This window comes from Gymnodraco acuticeps, unplaced genomic scaffold, assembly GCF_902827175.1.
Source record: "Gymnodraco acuticeps unplaced genomic scaffold, fGymAcu1.1, whole genome shotgun sequence".
NCBI lineage: Eukaryota > Metazoa > Chordata > Actinopteri > Perciformes > Bathydraconidae > Gymnodraco > Gymnodraco acuticeps.
Window position 1 is genome coordinate 477,581 of NW_022991761.1, and position 18,159 is coordinate 495,739.

Consider the following 18,159-nt stretch of genomic DNA (forward strand, 5'->3'; position numbering starts at 1 on the left):
CTTAATGCAATAGTAATTGGGGGTGCAAGTGGAGTCTCGCAGAGGCAAAACTGTGGCGCGCTTACACTGTAGGTGTGCCGCAGTCTGCGTAATCTGCCTGTAGGGAGGGGCGGGCCGGCCCTGCGAGTAAAGTAACGAGTAAAGTAACGAGTAAAGTAACGAGTAAAGTAACGAGTTACTTTATGTAGAGAGTAACGAAGTAGTGTAATATATTACTTTTTAAAAAAGTAATATGTAATATGTAATATATTACTTTTTTTTAGTAACGACCCCATCTCTGGTGAGGAGGATGATTTAAAAATGGTTTGTTTGAGCCGGTCTGCATTTCCTGATGAAAAAACAAACCGATGCTTTTTGTAGTTGTAGTACACCAACATGGATTAAACGTGTGTTTTTTTTTACCACAATGTTGGGGAAATTAATGGATAAAATGCACGGATTATGATTATGATTATTATTCCCACTCCGATCAGGACACTAGGTCCACCGTTTCCCCGCAGCGAGGCTCCCCCCGTTGACAGTTTACGTGGGTTGGGCTAGGTGCAGTGGCGGACTGGCCATCGGGACGAATCCCGATGGGCCGGTAACGAAGTGGGCCAGTCGGATAAGTCACTAGCACATCCCCCACTCCCCCCGTTGACAATTTACTAGCGGTACCGAAGTGGGCCGGCCGAGAGTCCCGGGCTGATTTTTAGTCCCATTCCACCACTGGCTACATGACCGTATTATCGCCCATATTGACGCACCTAATTCCTAAACTTCTAACAGATAAAACATAAACCGATCCTTCAGCCTCATATGAGCTCTCAGACACGTTCAAAATTAAACTGTCATCGCTTGCTGCTGTGTGCGCCATCGTGCGTTTACATGCAGATGCTGGGATCCTGAATGGTGCAGCTGGAGCGCTGTGCCCGCAATGACGTCACACATAATTTGGCGGGATTTTAAGAATCCCCGAGAAGATCCAGAATATGGTCAACATTGAAGAGCAGATTAATGGTTATCAAAGTACAAATATCCAAAATCAGTTCAGTAACGGTTTTCAAGGGGACAATATTTACTCAAATTGATGGGTTTGGATGATGGGGGAAACTCGTGTCACAGGCTCTTCAAATATAGCCTTACATTGGAGCATTATTTAGTCTTCTCCCCCCCCCCCCCCTCCAACAATTAGCATGACATAGCTGGTGCTAAAAGATTTGATAGGGTTTTTTCATATGATATCAGTATATTCACTCTTGCTCAGCTGTGTACAAAAGACTAGAACTACTAGTAAAAATATGTAGAAAATCTTGCAGGAATTTAAAATAATCAAGACACACAGATAAAGAAAGGATATTAGTTGTAAGAATCTGTAATGTTTGCGAATTAATTGAAAAACCTCCATTGTTAACAAAATATTGTTCAGAAATAATAGATGATAAAACCCCAAAATTAATTCAGATATTGCTAAAAATGTACCACATTGTTGGTTTGACTCTACACATGAGATTTGCTGAGAATAGTAGATATAGAATAACAGGGATTTTTTTTCTGGGCAAAGCTTTAAGTGTGAAAGCAGATTCTATGCCTCTGAGCTGCAGATCTGTTCATGTTCAGTTAGGAGAAAGAAAAAGAGTGAGTCATCTGGGAGTGTCGTGTGTGTGTGTGTGTGTGTGTGTGTGTGTGTGTGTGTGTGTGTGTGTGTGTGTGTGTGCGCGCGTGTGTGTGCGTGTGTGTGCATGTTTTTCCTGTAAATGTAATCACTCTGTTTCATTCAGACTCTCTGGATGTGTTACTGTCTGTGGATCCTCAACTGACTGCTCACTGTCAATACACTCACATAAACACCTCAGCAACACACACAAATACACTTGCGCTGTAAGGCCTGAGTGTTAAACAGGGTTTACTTCCCGTCAGAGTGGGAGCTGCTGAAGGACTCGGCTGGGAGACACTAAGCTGCTTAACTCAACCTGTCTGAACGAGACACCGGAACACACAAGACCTGAACACACACACAAATACAACATCTGAAAAGCACACACTTTCAAGAGCTTGGGGCTCAGTGGTCCTTGGAGACACAAACCAACACATCTACAACTACGGCACAATGTTTAACCGATTAAAAAAACACTGTCAGTTTCTTTTGATTCTCACTTTCTTTTTAATCAGTAGAAGAACACTTTCTAAAACACATTTATTTGTGTCTGGCATTGTTAAAGAGAGCCCAGTCTGCTCTGATTGGTTAGCTGGCTGGCTCTGTTGTGATTGGTCAACCGGTTGGAGGTGTCCCGTATATCAGGGGTTCCCAAACTTTTCAGCCCTGCATATTTGATATTGAGGTAACCCAAAAGTAACCAAAAGTAATCAAAGATGTGAAACTGATTACATTTTTTAACAGATCATTTCAGTGGCAATTGGTTACAACGGCTCAAAACATTTCCATTCAGAGAAACGCGCTGCTGTTTCAAAAAACACGCTAAATAAAAAAATCACAATGTGCCAAAACACATGCAAATTAAGAAACACATTCGACAACTAGCAACACATGAAAGTCAGTGTTTCCCCTATATACAAATAGCGGCGGCGCAGCGCCCAAAACAATGTGGATTTGTAGTATTTGTGTTACTGTATGTTCAATAAAGGTGTATTTTGCTCAATCTTGAGACATTGCCACTGTATGTACTAGGCCTCAAGAGCCTTTCTTGTGCTGGCAGAAACGTTAGCCGCTTTCACACCAAGTACTTTGTCGTACTTAGTGCCCAGCACTTAGTGCCAGCACTTAGTACTAGGGGTCGACCGATTATCGGCCTGGCCGATTATCGAGGCCGATATTCCGCATTTTACAGATTATCGGTATCGTTTTTTTTTAATCAAATTGCCGATACGACTTTGGCTCTGATGCGGCCGTTTCTCTGGCTGCAGTCACCACTGTTCACGAGCAATGTCCCGCCCACAGCGCTATCTGATAGGCTATTACTGAAGTGTCAATCAACACTGAAGATTTTCTGGGCTGCAGCCAGCCAGAGGCGGGACCTTCTCAGATTACAGGCAGGTGCAAAGAACGCAGACACAGACAGAGGCAAGCAGCATCAGTGAGCGATGTTTCGAAGGTAAATCAGTTGAAAGCCGAAATTCAATAAACATCCCAATCCCCTATGCCGAAGTTGCAAAAACACCACGATCTTATGATCCAATTCTATCAGTTTCCCAGTTACAAAGGGACAGGGGGGGTAGCGGAGAAACTGTGACGCGCTGGGACGGCTGCTAGTAGAGCCTCGCAGCAACTCTGCTTTCTGCACCACAATCTGGTGCTGCTGAATTTGGACTACTAAATGAGTGGGACTCAAATATCAAAAGTTCAGAACAAGTTTTAGTAGTTTTTATTTTAACTTCATTTACTTTACTCAGGGTCACAGAGAGGAAACCAGTTTTAAGATGTTGAAAAGTTCATTAAACATAAAAAAAGGAATTTCATAGAAGTTCTGTTATTCTACATTTTGACACAAAGATTTTCTGATTTTACTGCAAATGTATATCGGTTCCAAATATCGGTTATCGGTCTCCTTGATTACTAATAATCGGTATTGGCCTTGAAAAAGCCATACTTAGTATCCCCATGGAACTAAGTACAGATCGCGTTCACACCGGAATAATGCAAAACATGACACACAAGACAAACCACATACAGTCTGTTAAGTAAAATTCAAGCAATGCATACAATCATTACAATTTGAGACAGTCAAGCAAATCAGTTTCATCAATATCAGTTTCATTAATAACAAGTACAGACCAGTTGAAAGTGAGATGATAACATGTTTAAACATACGCCAATGATGCAAAAGATCTAATAGCAGCAGGTAAAGTATTCCAGTCAGTTGGGGCTTTGAACATGAACGCTCTTCTGCCAATCCATTTTTCAGAAATAAATCTGAACAGAATGTCTAACATGATGATTTGGTGAGTAGGGTACAAAATACTGCTTTAAATACGGGGGATAGTTAAGATAAATGCATTTAAATATCAGCTGAAGCCAATGCGTGTGTCTTCTTACATTTAAAGAAGGCCATTTAAGTTGGTTATACATTGTGCAGTGATGTGTACGAAAAGGACAACCAAGAACAAATCTGCATAGTCTGTTGTAGGCTATGTTGAGTGGAGCCAGATCTGATTTATGTGCATTTTGGTAGACAACATCACAATAGTCCATAATCGGAAGAATAAGTTGAGAAGCAATTCTCTTTCGGACACTGAGCGTAAAACAATTGCGAGAGCGGTGTAAAACACTGATTCCGTAATTGACTTTTTGTATTACATGCTTTATATGTAGTTTAAATGAAAGTTCAGAGTCTAGCCATACACCAAGATATTTAAAGCTATCAACTTTATGCAGAGAAGTGCCATCCTTACATGTTATTACTACATTAGGTTTGGATTTGAGCTTCTGCCTGGTACCAAAGACCATGGTATAAGATTTTGATTTGTTAAGCAGTAGTTTATTGTAAATACATTTCCTCTTCTTCTTCTTCTTTTAAGCACTGGAATAATTTGTTAACTTCTGTAACATAATGACATAACTATGTTACACTATCACTTCTATTAGCTGGTGCTCCAACACATTGTATGTGATAGGCCAAGGGAAGGGACATTTCTAAAGCAGTTAACCAATCACCACAGAGCTGACCAGCTAACCAATCAGAGCAGACTGGGCTCTGGTTTCAGACAGAGGGTGAAAAGAGGTGCTGCAGCACAGGCAGTATGAGAAAGATAAAGAGCTTTTTGAACATTAAAGCATGGAGACATGTAGAGACACTACATACTGATATGAAGCTGACAATTAGCAGAATAGAGCCCCTTTAACGTAATGTGTTTTAGTCACGTTCGCATTAAAGAAAGTAAGAAATGCAGTACTGCGCAGTACTGTCCACAACAGAGTAGTACAGTGTGTAATAGTGTACATTCCTTTAAAGAGCTTACGAAATGCTATTAGCACCTGTTAGTGGGCTTGGTATATGATAGAGGTTACATTTGTATTGTGAAATGTGCCATATGATTTTTTCATTATTGATGTATTTTTTAATAAATCACGATTATAACAGCATACAAATGTTGTCAGTTATGGCGCGTTTCCACTGCAGCGGGTAGCTCGCTTTAAGCGCGCCGAGCCGTGCAGGGCCCGTTTTTGGTTGCGTTTCCACTTGGCCTAGTTTTGGCCCGAGGCTACTTTTTCACCCTTTTTCTGGCCCGACTAAATCGTGGTTCTATCGAGGCCAACAAGCGGGGCCAACAACCGGGCGGAATATGCTAAACTAGTGACGACTCTGATTGGTCAGAGAGAATCGTCACAATTCTCGCGCGACTTAATCCCTAGTGTCGCATATATTAAGGGACGCTTGCAGCATTTTTGTAAACCTAAGAAAATGGCAAAGAAAAACATACCGTGGTCGATTGACGAAGTAGCGAAGTTCCTCCAGTTTATTTCTTATCTTTCCTTTTTTTTTTTTTTATAATGTCATATCTTTTTATGCTGCTGCAATACAAACATTTTTTTATTTTGTATTTGTACAATGCCATGCCTTTTTATGCTGCTGCAACAAATATATATATTTTTTTTATTTCTATTGTACATACAATGCCATGCCTTTTTATGCTGCAACAAAAAACACTTCCCAAATTGGGATTCAATAAAGTACTTCTCATCTTATCTCTTGTTGATAAATGCATCATCTGATTTCCTGCCATAATCTGATTAACAAACTGATTTCCGTGAGCATGTAAACAAAGTCACTGGGTTGCCACTCACACACAACATTACAGTTTTGGAATCCAATCATAAACTGAAATGTACAATTAAAGGGCTTTAAATCAGCAGAACAAAAACTCAGATTCACATGAGGCAGAAGTTATAGGCCTATATTTTTCCTAAATAAAAATAGGCTACAACTAATACCATTACTAATAATATTTGTGGATCTTTAAAAACAAAAGCCTACAATATCACTCAAAAACAATTGTAAAAATAGCCCAATTAAGATCTAGATATAAACATACATGCATTTATAAAGCAATAAGAAACACCATCAGTTAGGAAAAAGCCCATAAGATAAAAGTTAATTTTAAGAAGAGATTTAAAGCAAGAAATTGAGTTTGCTTGCTTGAGGTCCTCCTCTAAAACATTATTTGGTAACTGACACATTACTTAAAGTAAAATATTTCCTTTTACAAATAAACTGGAAGAGAAGGGGGATAAGAGATCATTTGTATTTATGTTTACTTTCATATTTGCTCAAATGTTCTTATTATGGGGAAGTACTTACTGGTGCTTGAAAATCAAATATTTACTAAATAGTCAATTCTGATAACATTTTTTTGTTTAAATCATTTGACAAACACATATGTGAAAGAGAAAAATAGATTTATTTATGTTCAATACAATAATAATAAAAACAAAACGTCACTAGCCTTAATGGCCCACAATCTTTCAATGTCGTGTTTATAATTACAAACACAAGAAATGTATATCAACTTACTGAACCATGATGTTATGAACCAAAACATTCAAGTTTCCTGTATACAATAAATATTTAGCTATTCAGGTAGCGCATCAAACTCTGAGCCGGTCGCAAGCTTCCACAGTGCGATGGCCACCCTCTTCTTTAGAGGTATACACTCGCGGAATGTTGTGTCCTGTCTCTCCATCGCTGGCCGCAGTTTTTTGCACAGGTATACGTAGGTTTCCTCAGACATCCTGAAGTTCTCCACCCACTGAGTGTGTGTGAAAGATGGAACAATCACACCCCACCACTCGGTTGCTCGGTCAAGCATCCAAACACATGGTCTGCGGTGGCAACCTAACTTCTGAAATACACAAACAAAAGCATACATATTTTAATACGTAAAAGTGGTAGCTACAATTAATTAAATACTTGAAACACTTTCGTCATATAATGAGCGTGAAACACTTTGGTCGTATAGTGAGCGTGAAACACATTGCTAGTTAGCGAACGTTAGCTTACCGAGTAGCGTTGTCGTTGAGTCGTCCTGGAGTAGTCTCTGCCGCGTTGTACGATTGCCATAAGTCTCCCCTCAGCTTCTTCTGTATTACGTCTTGCTATAAGCAGCCTTTTCCAAAACAAAGTTGTCCTTCTTGCTGTGGTAAAAAACCACATACCAAGAAGCAAGGACACGATGGCTTCCACATCCTCCATTGTTGTTTTGTGAGTTGTGTCGCATTGAAGATGACATCACGGCAGTTGTATGCAGCGTCGCTCCGCCCGCCAAAAAGTTGATCGCCCCGCCTACACTGCGTTACTATGGTAATTACCCCAGTTCCTAAACTGTAATGGAAACGCAGCATTAAAGTGAGCCGGGCTAAACCAAACCGAGCGAGGTCGAGCGAGGCCTGCAGTGGAAACGCGCCATTAGTAACAATCGTTCGTCGCTCTGGAAACAACAACTTCGGTCATTTCCGGCGGTGACGTCATGAGTAGAACACAGCTGAGCAGAACACAGCTGAGTCACCATTGTTTAAATGCCTTGAAGCGGCAAATATTAAAACAAAGGATGCACAACAACAAAACGCGAAGAATAATCGGCAAGCGATGTGTGGTATGGGGATGTGGGGCCGTCTCCAAATCTGGCTATGGGATGTTTTTGTGGCCAAAAAATTGTCAAATGTCGCGTATATGGACCAAACAAGTGCGTCGTACGAGGGCGGACTTTGCTGGACTTGATTGATTGATTGAAAAGTGTATTAACAGCTTGTATATTGGGTACAGTACAGCTCAAAACATACAATTGTTAAGGGGATGCAGACCAGAGAAAGACTTTCGTCTTGTTTACATCAGGGTCCCCCATTTCCAATTCATCATATAACCAGGTAACCCGGGGTCGATGAAACCTACAATTTGTGGGCAGCACTTGGAAAGATCGTGTTTCGACCAGTCCACAATGCTCGCTAAGGAAATTGGATTAAAAAAGAATTTCAAACTGAACAAAGATGCTGTTCCAACAATACTGCCAAGACCCCAAATGCCAGCACAAGCCACCACGCCGATTCCTACATGTCCCCCGATGCAGAGTCCTCCACTAAAGAGACGGCGAAATGCATTCTCCAAAAGGGAGAGAGCGAAGGTAAGCCGCGCTACTTGTTGTTCAATGTTTACAAGCATAAAGCCTGACTCAAAATGACATGTAAAAAAAAAGTTTCTGACTTGGCTCGTTGTCAGCCGGTGACCAGCTGCCCAGACATTTCGCGGGGGAAAATGATGAAAACGGGGCTTCGGGTGCCGTGGGAAGAACCTCCGTGTATTCACGTTCTTCACAGTAATCAGTTACATTGACACTGTATTGCATAGGCCTACAGACCAGCGCCATATAGATAGAATACAGACTACGGAGCTATTGATTGGTTGTCAATCTTATGTTTTTGAAAGTAGGCTAATACATTAACTGAAGGGGCTGGGCCGGGAGAGAGCAGGCCCGCGTCAGAGGTCCACCCAAAACCGTCATGAAAAAGTTTAGCATTCTAATGCATCTAACTTTATGCACAATATAATAGTCTGGCCAGCCCTGCAGCCCGTTCTAGGTTCTGATTGGCTCTCTAGGTTGGCATTCTAGCTTCTGACTGGCTGTCCAGGTTGTCAATCACAGCCGTGGGCATATTATATTTACGACTAGTAATTCTCTATGAATTAAAGTCAAATGTATATAGCCTACCAGTCTGTGTTTTGTTGCCGCACCGGATCTCCGCCAAATCCAGGATCATCGTCCCCATTTTCGCTCCCGTCTGTATCTCTACCGCTACTTGAATACTGTGGCTCAAACTGGTATGGTTCCACCACGTTAGACTCCACACCGGCATCCTCTTCAATAAAATCCTCCTCTTCTTGAAAGTGCACCGAGTCTATTGACGACTCATTGTCACTCGATTCTGTCGAAATATCCGAGCCAGAGTCCGACATCAGCCATATAGTAAGTGTATTATTCAAAAAGGGTTCTACTCGTGACGTGCGTGACGTAACTAACCGGCGAAAGCCGTTTGGTCCGGAGCGGTCGTGTAACATCGGAAGCGAGCATGGAAAGTTGTAATAAATCACGATTTATAAATACAGCGGGCATATTGTCATCAATGACAAATGATTTCCCATTAATAATAGTATTTATTATCCTAATAAGAATAGTGTTGTCCTTCATTTCGTAAGCTCTTTAACATGTAGCACAGTATTGTATAATACAGTAACGTATAAACAGTGTTCACTCTTCTTAACCTCACTTTCTACCTTCCTCACCCTGTTTCCACCCTCCTCCCCCCCACTGTCCTTTATACCCTAGGTATCCACCCTTTTCACCCTTAGTTTCATCTTCACCCTGACTGTCTTCACTCCTGTCCTGTCCCTCACTTTCTACCCTCTTCACCCTCACCCTCACTGTCTATCCTCTGTCCACCCACATCACCCTATCTGTCTGCCCTCCACACACCACTGTGCACCTCACACATAGTGCTCCTCACCGCCCCCCCTCCTCACCCTCAGTGTATTCCTCGCCCTGCTCCCCGCCACTCACCCCTGCAGTGGGAGCTTCCAGTCAGCAGCAACAGCAGCCAGCAGACCTCCAGCAGCAGCATCATCTTCTTCTTCTTCTTCTTCTTCTTCTTCTTCTTCTTCTTTTAAATGTCACCGGGCAGCTCTGTCCTCCTCCTTCCTAGTCCTCAGCTTCTGCTTCTTCTTGTTATAATTATTATTATTATTATTGTATTTCACCCTGTTTTCTTCCAGTCGTTTCCCCCCGCAGAGCCTCATGCTAAACACCCCGGAGTGCTTTTCTTCCTCGGCCGGTCCATTAAGCTAACACTAGGATTTTAAATGTCTCGCTCCCGCCAGTCTTTGAGTTGTTTAACCCGTACTTTAACACACTGAGTGTGAGTCTCAATGTTTCCTCTGTGAAGCCGACAAGACTGTTTCGGTAAAGTATGTCCTCACCGTGTGGAGCACATATTTCACTAGACTGGAATCTCAAACAAGTTAACGGAAATATTCACCACTTCCTGTGACGTACTTCAAAATAAGAGTCTCAATCAAATAACAACAATGTACTGACAAAACTAAGAGTCTGAACAGTGTTGGAAGAATCACTCAGATCCTTTGCTTAAGTAAAAGTACAATTATTATTGTCTTAACATACCCAATCAGAGGTAAAGTCCTGATTTCAAAATACTACTTTAGTAAAAGTACAAAAGTATAAGCATTAAAATATACTTTAAGTACAAATTGTGCAGCTAAGTGTACTTCAAATATCAAAAGCATAATAAGTGGCTCTTTTTACAGTATCATATTATTATGTGTATTATGTTATCCTGTTTTCAATACATGTAAGAGCATTTCAGTATAGAATCTGGTCAATGTGGCCACATAGATACTTGAAATACTGTGTAGAATAATAGACTGATTATTTTGGACGTTAAAAAAATAGCACAAGGCAAAACAAATTCAGGAAACTGTAGTTATTGAAAGTATAAAAATGTCCCATGTGACTATTATAATATAATATTAATAAATATTGTTATGATTTGAACTGATTGATCATTTGTTTTGTAAAAAGTAAAAATAATTAGCATGCATTCACAATTACTCAGAGCTGAAAGGACACCTTCTAATTTGTGATTGAGTCCAACCAATCATTTGCACATTCATATTGTTACTTATGCATAATATTATTTTATGATTGTTGTATGTTTTGCATGCAGAAACCTTGATTTGTAAAGTAACAAGAGCTGTCAGATAAATGAACTGCAGATGTAAAAAGCTGCATTAAAAACTCAAGTAATGTACAAGTGCCTTTAATGTCTTCTGAAGTGTTTAGAGTAAACTGTATAATGGCTATAAAACTGTTAGCAAAATGTATATAATAATTATTTTAGTGTTAGGTGAGTTTTTCTGAAGACTTTAATCTTCATCTGCATGTTCTACCAATTAACACATTATCAATTATATTTATAAGGGCAACCGACAAATATTATATGTACCAACAATAATAATGATAATAATAATAGTCATAAAGATAAATAATAATAACTAGTTTATAACACAGGAACTTTTCTTTTTGCCATAATAGTATTGTCAGAGCTTTTATTTTGAAGCCAAACTAATTACACCAGAAGTTATTGGCACTTTGTTTTTACTCACGTCACAAAAGTAATCTCCAGCTGGTGTATAAACGAGTTGAGAGGGGGGGGGACTCATACTGCGCATGCGCCATTCATCGGGCTGTACAGTGTAGCAATCCGAGCGCCCCCTTGTTCACATCATAATAACTTTATTGTGATGATCAAAAGGAAGGTGAAACTGTTCTGTTCAAAGGTCGACCTTGGATTATACATCCATGGCTTCACCCAAACAAAACCGGGAGGTCCCAACACTTTGATCAAACGCACCTAAAACTTTTCGAGCCATCAGCCAATCAAAGAGAAGAGTCAGTAATATATTAAATTGAATATGTATTTTCAAAGGGTGTATGGTTTGAACAGTACATTCACACCAATGTGAATATGCTTTTGGCAGAAAATATTATATTATATATATATATTGATACATGTGCTACGAAAAACAACAGTTCGAAAAAAGACACTGGAAATATATAATTTTTCAAATGAATTTTTTTATTTAATTGCTATGGCCTTTTTGGATTTTACTGCACCCCCAGGTATTTTTTTTACATTACTATTGTTTTAATTTGTCAGTACATGTGTGTATGTACTTGTGTAATGGTTTGTATGTACTGTACAATGTTATTCTAAGTGAATACAAACATTTAATTGTATTAAAAAAGACTGAAGAATCACATGAATTGAATGTGTGAAGATAAATGAAGTTTCTCTAACATTGAATGAAGATACTGTTTTTACAGAAGTGTTTTAAATAGGGAGGTTTTAGTGAAAATACATAGTTGTAAGTAGTGAGCATTAGATGGTTATAGACTTCAAGTATACTGCACTTGTTGAGAGTTCATAACTGGATGTTTTATTATAAATTAGTTTCTTTGTTGTTGAATGCAGTACTTATTCACTTAAGCACCAAATATGTTGTACATATTTTTGTTAATAGTATAATTGTATTTTCTTTGTTCTTTTCTAATCATTTATTTTTATTTTCACCTACAATGTTTGAAATATCAAACAATACACCAAAGCAAATTCGGTTTGTGAAAATCTACTTTTAATAACTCTTGATCCATTATTTATACATTTATAAATACATTTATGTATGCCATAGAATAAGGAAAATATTTATAATGTGTTGTATTATCCAAACAAGGTGCTTTTCAATAAAAGCTATCCTGAACCCAGCTAGCAAAACAAATCAATAACTCAAAATATAATTTGTACTTGAATTTCTCTTTATTTTTAAAGACTTCACACAAGGCAACTACAAACACATTGTTGGTTTTGTTGTGCAAATTGTCCCAACTGTCTATTCCAACAGTATAATTTAAGGTTCAGGTTTTTTTTTTAAGTATCAGGATTGTTTTGTTAACTTCTCTGGCTCATCTGCCGGTACAGTTGGATGGTCATGAGCTGAACTTCAGGATCTCCAGGTTGGATGTCGATAGCTCTGAGGAAGCAGCTCAATGCGTCATCAGGCTTGCCTTTGCTCTGGTACTCCTTCCCTCTCCTGACCAGGGCTTCGAAGCTCTCCTCCTCGGACAGGATGCCGTTACTGCTCAATTTGACTCCATCAGCCGTGCACTGATCCATTTGTTCGTCTGAGGCTAGCTCGGGCTCGCTGGTCGACTCCTCCATGTTGCTGGTCATTTCCTGTTCGGACTCCTCAACGTCATCTACTGACTCTGAGTACTCCTCATCATCCTCCTCCTCTCCTTGTACATCTGCCTCCTCTTCTTCCACATCCTCCTCACTCTCTGTGTCAAGGGTCTCCTCCACCTGAAGCGCATCATGAGTCGAACCAGTGAGGTCCTCTTCTGCTGCGTCATAATGCCTTTCTGAAACATCATCTTCTTCCTCCTCACTGGTAATTTCTTGGTTGTCTTTGATTTTCTCCATATCTTCGACGATGGATAGAATGAGGGATCGGTGTGAGGCCACGGAGGTGTTGCCTCCGACACTCTTTCTTGACCGAAAAGGAGTGCGGACAGATGACACCAATTTAGGTGTGGAGGCGCCAAGAACCTGAAAGGAATTGTCCAGGTGACTCTTGTCATCAACATCATCTTGATCACTGTCATCAATTACTGCTGCTCTTTTTTTCTTCTTAGTCACAATGGAGTTATCCATTGAATTGTCCATTACAGAGCTGTTGCCGTTGAAGCTTTGGTTGACTGCTTTATGTTGTTTCTCAGAAAGAGATTTATTTATGTTAAAGCTCCCCTCCATCTGCAGCTGTGACAGCAGCTTCCTCTCCTCTTCTTCAGTTTCCAGATTATCCAGTTCAACGTGGTCTGAAAGCATGTCGCTATCTTCAAGCTGTAAATTGAAGTTGCCTCCAAAGGAATCAAGCCCTGTGCTGACGTTGGTTGATGTGTCTGCTTTGAAGCTTGAAGTGGAAGCTTGCAAGACAGAAAGTCTTTTATTCTGCAGGGCTGTTAAATGTGAGAGGCCCAAGTCTGTCTTGGAATCGTTTGAGTGTGAGGTTTCGTTTGAAAGTTGTTTGTCTTCATCAACTGCTGTAAAATAGGCCATGCTGCCGTCACCTGCTGAATCATTAGCAGCCCCACACAGAGAAACCTCGTCTCTTAGTTTTGGATTGGAGGCATCTTCCATGTCACCCAATTCAGCATCACTGGTATCCGAGACCACCAGAGACTCTTCAATCACCTCCGGAGGGGAGGATTCATCGGCTACCAAGTAACTCCTCTCCTGATTAACAGATACGTGTTTTAGAGAATAAAGGTTCTGCTCAACAAGCTTGTCCTGGCTTACTTCTACGACAGGATGTTCCTCTGACATATCCTCATCTGAAGTAAGATCAACAACATGGCCACTCAGATTCTGTTGGCCGTCCTCCTCATCAGAGCCAGACTGGTCCAACTCTATCACGACTGGTGACCCGTTAGACTTACTATCATGCTGTGGATAGGAAGGACTTGGTTTTGGATTTCTTGGTTTTTTCTCATGAGTCCGCTCTCTGATGTGGTTGTCCGCTGGTTGTCTGAGCCAGGCTGGTTCTGTGTTTGATGCCATTATGTCTGCCATCTGCATTGTTAACTCTGACTCAGCCTTCATCAGCTCCTGGGCCTTCTGCACTCTCCCTTCAATGTAGTGATGGGCCTCTTGGTCTTCAGGGTCATCATCGTGGTTGACATCGAGGGAAAACATGAGGTCATGGTCAGAGATCCCAAATATCTCCATGGTGTGGAGATGGGCAATGTGTTCGTCCAGTTCAGCGTCTGTCCTTCGGTTTCCGGAGTGCAGGGATTGAAGTTGCAGCTGAGTCGATGAGGACCTTGTGTCCTCCAGGAGGAAGAGCTCTTTCAACTCCTGCTTGCTGAAGTACCTAAAAGGGTTTTTCTTGTCCCCGGTATTTTGTCTAATGAGAGAGTCTTTGAAGACCTGCCTTCTGTAGATCTTCTCCTCTACTGTGCCGCAGGTGATCAGTCTGTAGACGACAACATTTTTGTTCTGCCCAATGCGATGAGCCCTGTCAACAGCCTGGGCGTCTGTTGCTGGGTTCCAGCTAGGATCGTAGATCACGACTCGGTTTGCTGCCGTCAAAGTGATACCAACCCCTCCAACCTGGGTGGTCAGGAGGAAGACAGAGTAGCTTTTGTCTGTCTGGAACTTAGTGATTAGTCTCTCTCTCTCTGCAAGCTGAATTATTGTGCCATCCAATCTCAATACTTTAAAGCCTCTGTTGACCAGGATGCGCTCGATGATGTCGAGCACTTTCCTGTAATGAGCAAAGACAAGTGTGCGGTGACCTTCTTCTCTGAGCCTTTGGAGAAGTGCAAACAGAAAGACGAGCTTCCCTGACTCAGATATTAAGGTCTCGTCTGGAATGTTGGCGATGGTGCATGTGCCTGTCTCCATGTTATCATTCTGCTGACCTTGAGCTGTATTTTCTTCTAAGCCCAACTTGGCTATGGCTGCAGCAGAGAGCAGTCTTGGATGGTCGCACAACTTCTTCATTATGTTCAGTTCAGCTAGAGGTGATCTGGTTGTCATGAGCAGCTCCTTGATGTGGTCCAGTGAAAGGAACTGCCTGTAAATATCTTCCTGAACAGGACTAAGGTAAGTCCAGACAATTAAGTCGTTCTTTCTAGTCAGTGTTGGCATGACTGCGCCGGAGTCTTTTGGAGTATTTTGGACCTTGCCGTCCTTGGTCTCTGAATATTCCTCTTTACAGGGAAGTTGGCCTTTCTTATTGTTTTTCTGCAATTCTGCTTTTGTCCTGCGGAGGAAGTAGGGTTTGATTATGGCCATGAGGTTCTCAGACATTCGAGACCCGAGGGCCTTTTCCCCTGGAGTGGTGTCCTTTTCTCTGGCCCGGGTGATTGGGTTCTCATACTCCGTTTTGAATGTTTTAGCTGTGCCTAAGAGAGTCCCTTGGCAAGCAAAGTCAAAGAGAGCCCACAATTCCTTCAGGTTGTTTTGGACTGGAGTGCCAGTTAGGAGAACTCTGTTTTTTGAATGTATGGCGTGGGCACTTTTGGCTGTTTTGGTAGTTGAGGATTTTATCTTATGTGCCTCATCTAGGATCATGTAGTCCCATGTGAACTCTTTGCCATTGTAAGATGACAATTGCTGCCAGTTATTCATAAGCATGGAGTACGTGGTGATGATAACACCACTTCTCCTCTGAATTTTCTCCAAATTCCTGGTCCTCTCCTTGCTCGGTCCGTGAAACTCCTTCACCCTCATGCCAGGAGTCCATTTGGCAAACTCCTTGGTCCAGTTTGTGATGAGAGAAGTTGGCATGACCAGCAATGTGTGCTTGGCCAGCTCGTTGTCATACATGCTTGAGAGGAATGATATCACCTGGATGGTTTTACCAAGGCCCATGTCATCTGCCAAGATCCCACCTTTACGTCCATCTCTGCAGAGACTGTACAAGAAGGCGACTCCATTTCTTTGGTAGTCATAAAGCTTGTCATACAACTCTTTGAAAAGCATTAAGCCGCTGCCGTTAACATTCACAAACTCTTCATCTTCTTCCTCTGAGTCACTCTGAGCAAGAAGTTCTTCCATTTGCTTTATCCGGCTTTCAAGTTTTTGACTCTGGTGAATTTTGTACGCCAGTTTGAAAAACTTCAGCGCTTGGTTCATGTCGCCTTGTCTGGCAACATCTTTTCCCTCTTTAATGAATCTGGAAGAAAAAAGACAAGAACATCAGAGAATATTTAATTAAAAAATAAATGTAGTCTGAAGAAGAGCTGCCACTAAAGTATTTACAAATGTTAATCTCAATACCAGGGTATATGCAGGAATCCTGAAGTCAAATGTAATACCTTTTAAGACCTTTTTTAAGACCCTTTTCATACATTTTAAGACCTCATCGCCACTTTGAGTTTTAACCGGTTACATTGGCGACACACTTTACTATATACAGTATTGATTGTCCTTCCTCCTTATCTTCCAACCATTTGGACGCAAACTTGCATTTCCCCATAACGATGTTGTTGAACAACTAGCGTAAACGGACCTTCGCTCGCTATTAAGCAGTGAGTGTGCGATGCAGGCCCGGTTCGACGGGGGTGCATAAGGGTGCATTGCACCCTCAGTTGAGTCGTTATGCACCCTCATTTTAAAAATTAAAAGTGAAAAAAAAAATGTAAAAGTGAAAAATATTACATATATAATAATAATTATAGTAGTAATAATAAGAAGAAGAATTTAGTTGAAATAAAATTAATTGTAATTGTGGTTAAATAACATTGTCTGCTGCATTTATTTGGTCAATTTAAACGGTAAGTAACGTTATTATGTCAGGTGTGCGTGACCTGTGCCGCTGTGTGTTCATCATCTGCAAGGTGCTTACACAGCAGTCAATGATGGACATCAGAAAATTGTTAAAACAACCAGCCCTTATCGCCAGCAGTAACACTGCATCTACTGCAGGTAATAACAGTTCAGATCATGGGGAGATTACGTTACCTGCGGCCACTGTCGTGGACAATAACGCCCACGGAGGCGGAGCAGCCGTCTTCGTTGCCCCAAACACTGCCACCCCTCAGTGTCCCGCCTCGCCCAACAGAGGACCTCGGCAAAACAAAGCCTGCCCAGGTATATTTAAAAAAGTACCCAACTCGCCTGTACAGTGTGGTAAGGCGCTCATTTTGCAGCTCATGGTTTCAAAACACAGATTGGCTGGAATATTCATGTAAGTCAGATACCTTCACCACAACTGGCTACAACAACTGGCGCCATGCTCTTTTAGGCTACGTGATAAGGGACTGGGAAGGCATGAATCAAGCAAAGAGCACATAGATCCATAGATCTCTTCATTTTGCACTCAAAGTGCACCAGATTGATGCTTTTAACTTCAATATTTAAAAAAAATTCTTTCCAGGGGAGCATGCCCCCGGACCCCCCTAGAGGAGGTGAGGACCCTCCTAGAGAAGGTGAGGATGTTAGGTCCACTCCCCACTTATAAAAATAGCCTTTTACCACTGCACCCTCTCTAATCTCAGATGAGTCACTCAGGGGTAGGGTTAGGGTAATGTTGTGAATCGAGTGGCCCATGGTGGTGGTGGGGTTATGGTATGGGCAGGCATATGGTATCTACGACGAACACAAGCCACTCGATTCACAACATTACCCTAACCCTACCCCTCACACCAGATACTGACTGGTTTTCGGACCCCCCAATAAAGCAAAAATGCACGTTTCAGAGTGGCCTTTTATTGTGGCCAGCCTAAGGCACACCTGTGCAATAATCATGCTGTCTAATCAGCACCTTGATATGCCACACCTGTGAGGTGGGATGGATTATCTCGGCAAAGGAGAAGTGCTCACTATCACAGATTTTTTCAGATTTGTGAACAATATTTGAGAAATGGTTATTTTGTGTATATAGAAAATGTTTTAGATCTTTGAGTTCATCTCATGAAAAATGGGAGCAAAAACAAAAGTGTTGCGTTTATATTTTTGTTCAGTGTATAATAGCAGATATTTTTTAACAATGACTACAATATCATTATTTTAATAAACCAAATATGAACAATTGAGGA

General features: G+C 41.2%; 2 protein-coding genes across 3 annotated transcripts in view; both read right to left on the minus strand.

The window, feature by feature from the left end:
• Nucleotides 1–10,012, minus strand: part of adam9 (ADAM metallopeptidase domain 9) — an 82,870-nt gene extending 72,858 nt beyond the window's left edge. For both annotated transcript variants that reach the window (XM_034199316.1, XM_034199314.1), the window contains exon 1: nucleotides 9,544–10,012. In XM_034199316.1, the coding sequence (XP_034055207.1) occupies nucleotides 9,544–9,607 (64 nt within the window). In that variant the 5' untranslated portion in view covers nucleotides 9,608–10,012. The remainder of the gene's footprint in view (nucleotides 1–9,543) is intronic.
• A 2,339-nt stretch (nucleotides 10,013–12,351) lies between these two features.
• Nucleotides 12,352–18,159, minus strand: part of LOC117534999 (DNA excision repair protein ERCC-6-like) — a 33,444-nt gene continuing 27,636 nt past the window's right edge. Inside the window, exon 3 of the mRNA XM_034199309.1 lies at nucleotides 12,352–16,295. Coding sequence (XP_034055200.1) covers nucleotides 12,506–16,295 — 3,790 coding nt within the window. The 3' untranslated portion in view covers nucleotides 12,352–12,505. The remainder of the gene's footprint in view (nucleotides 16,296–18,159) is intronic.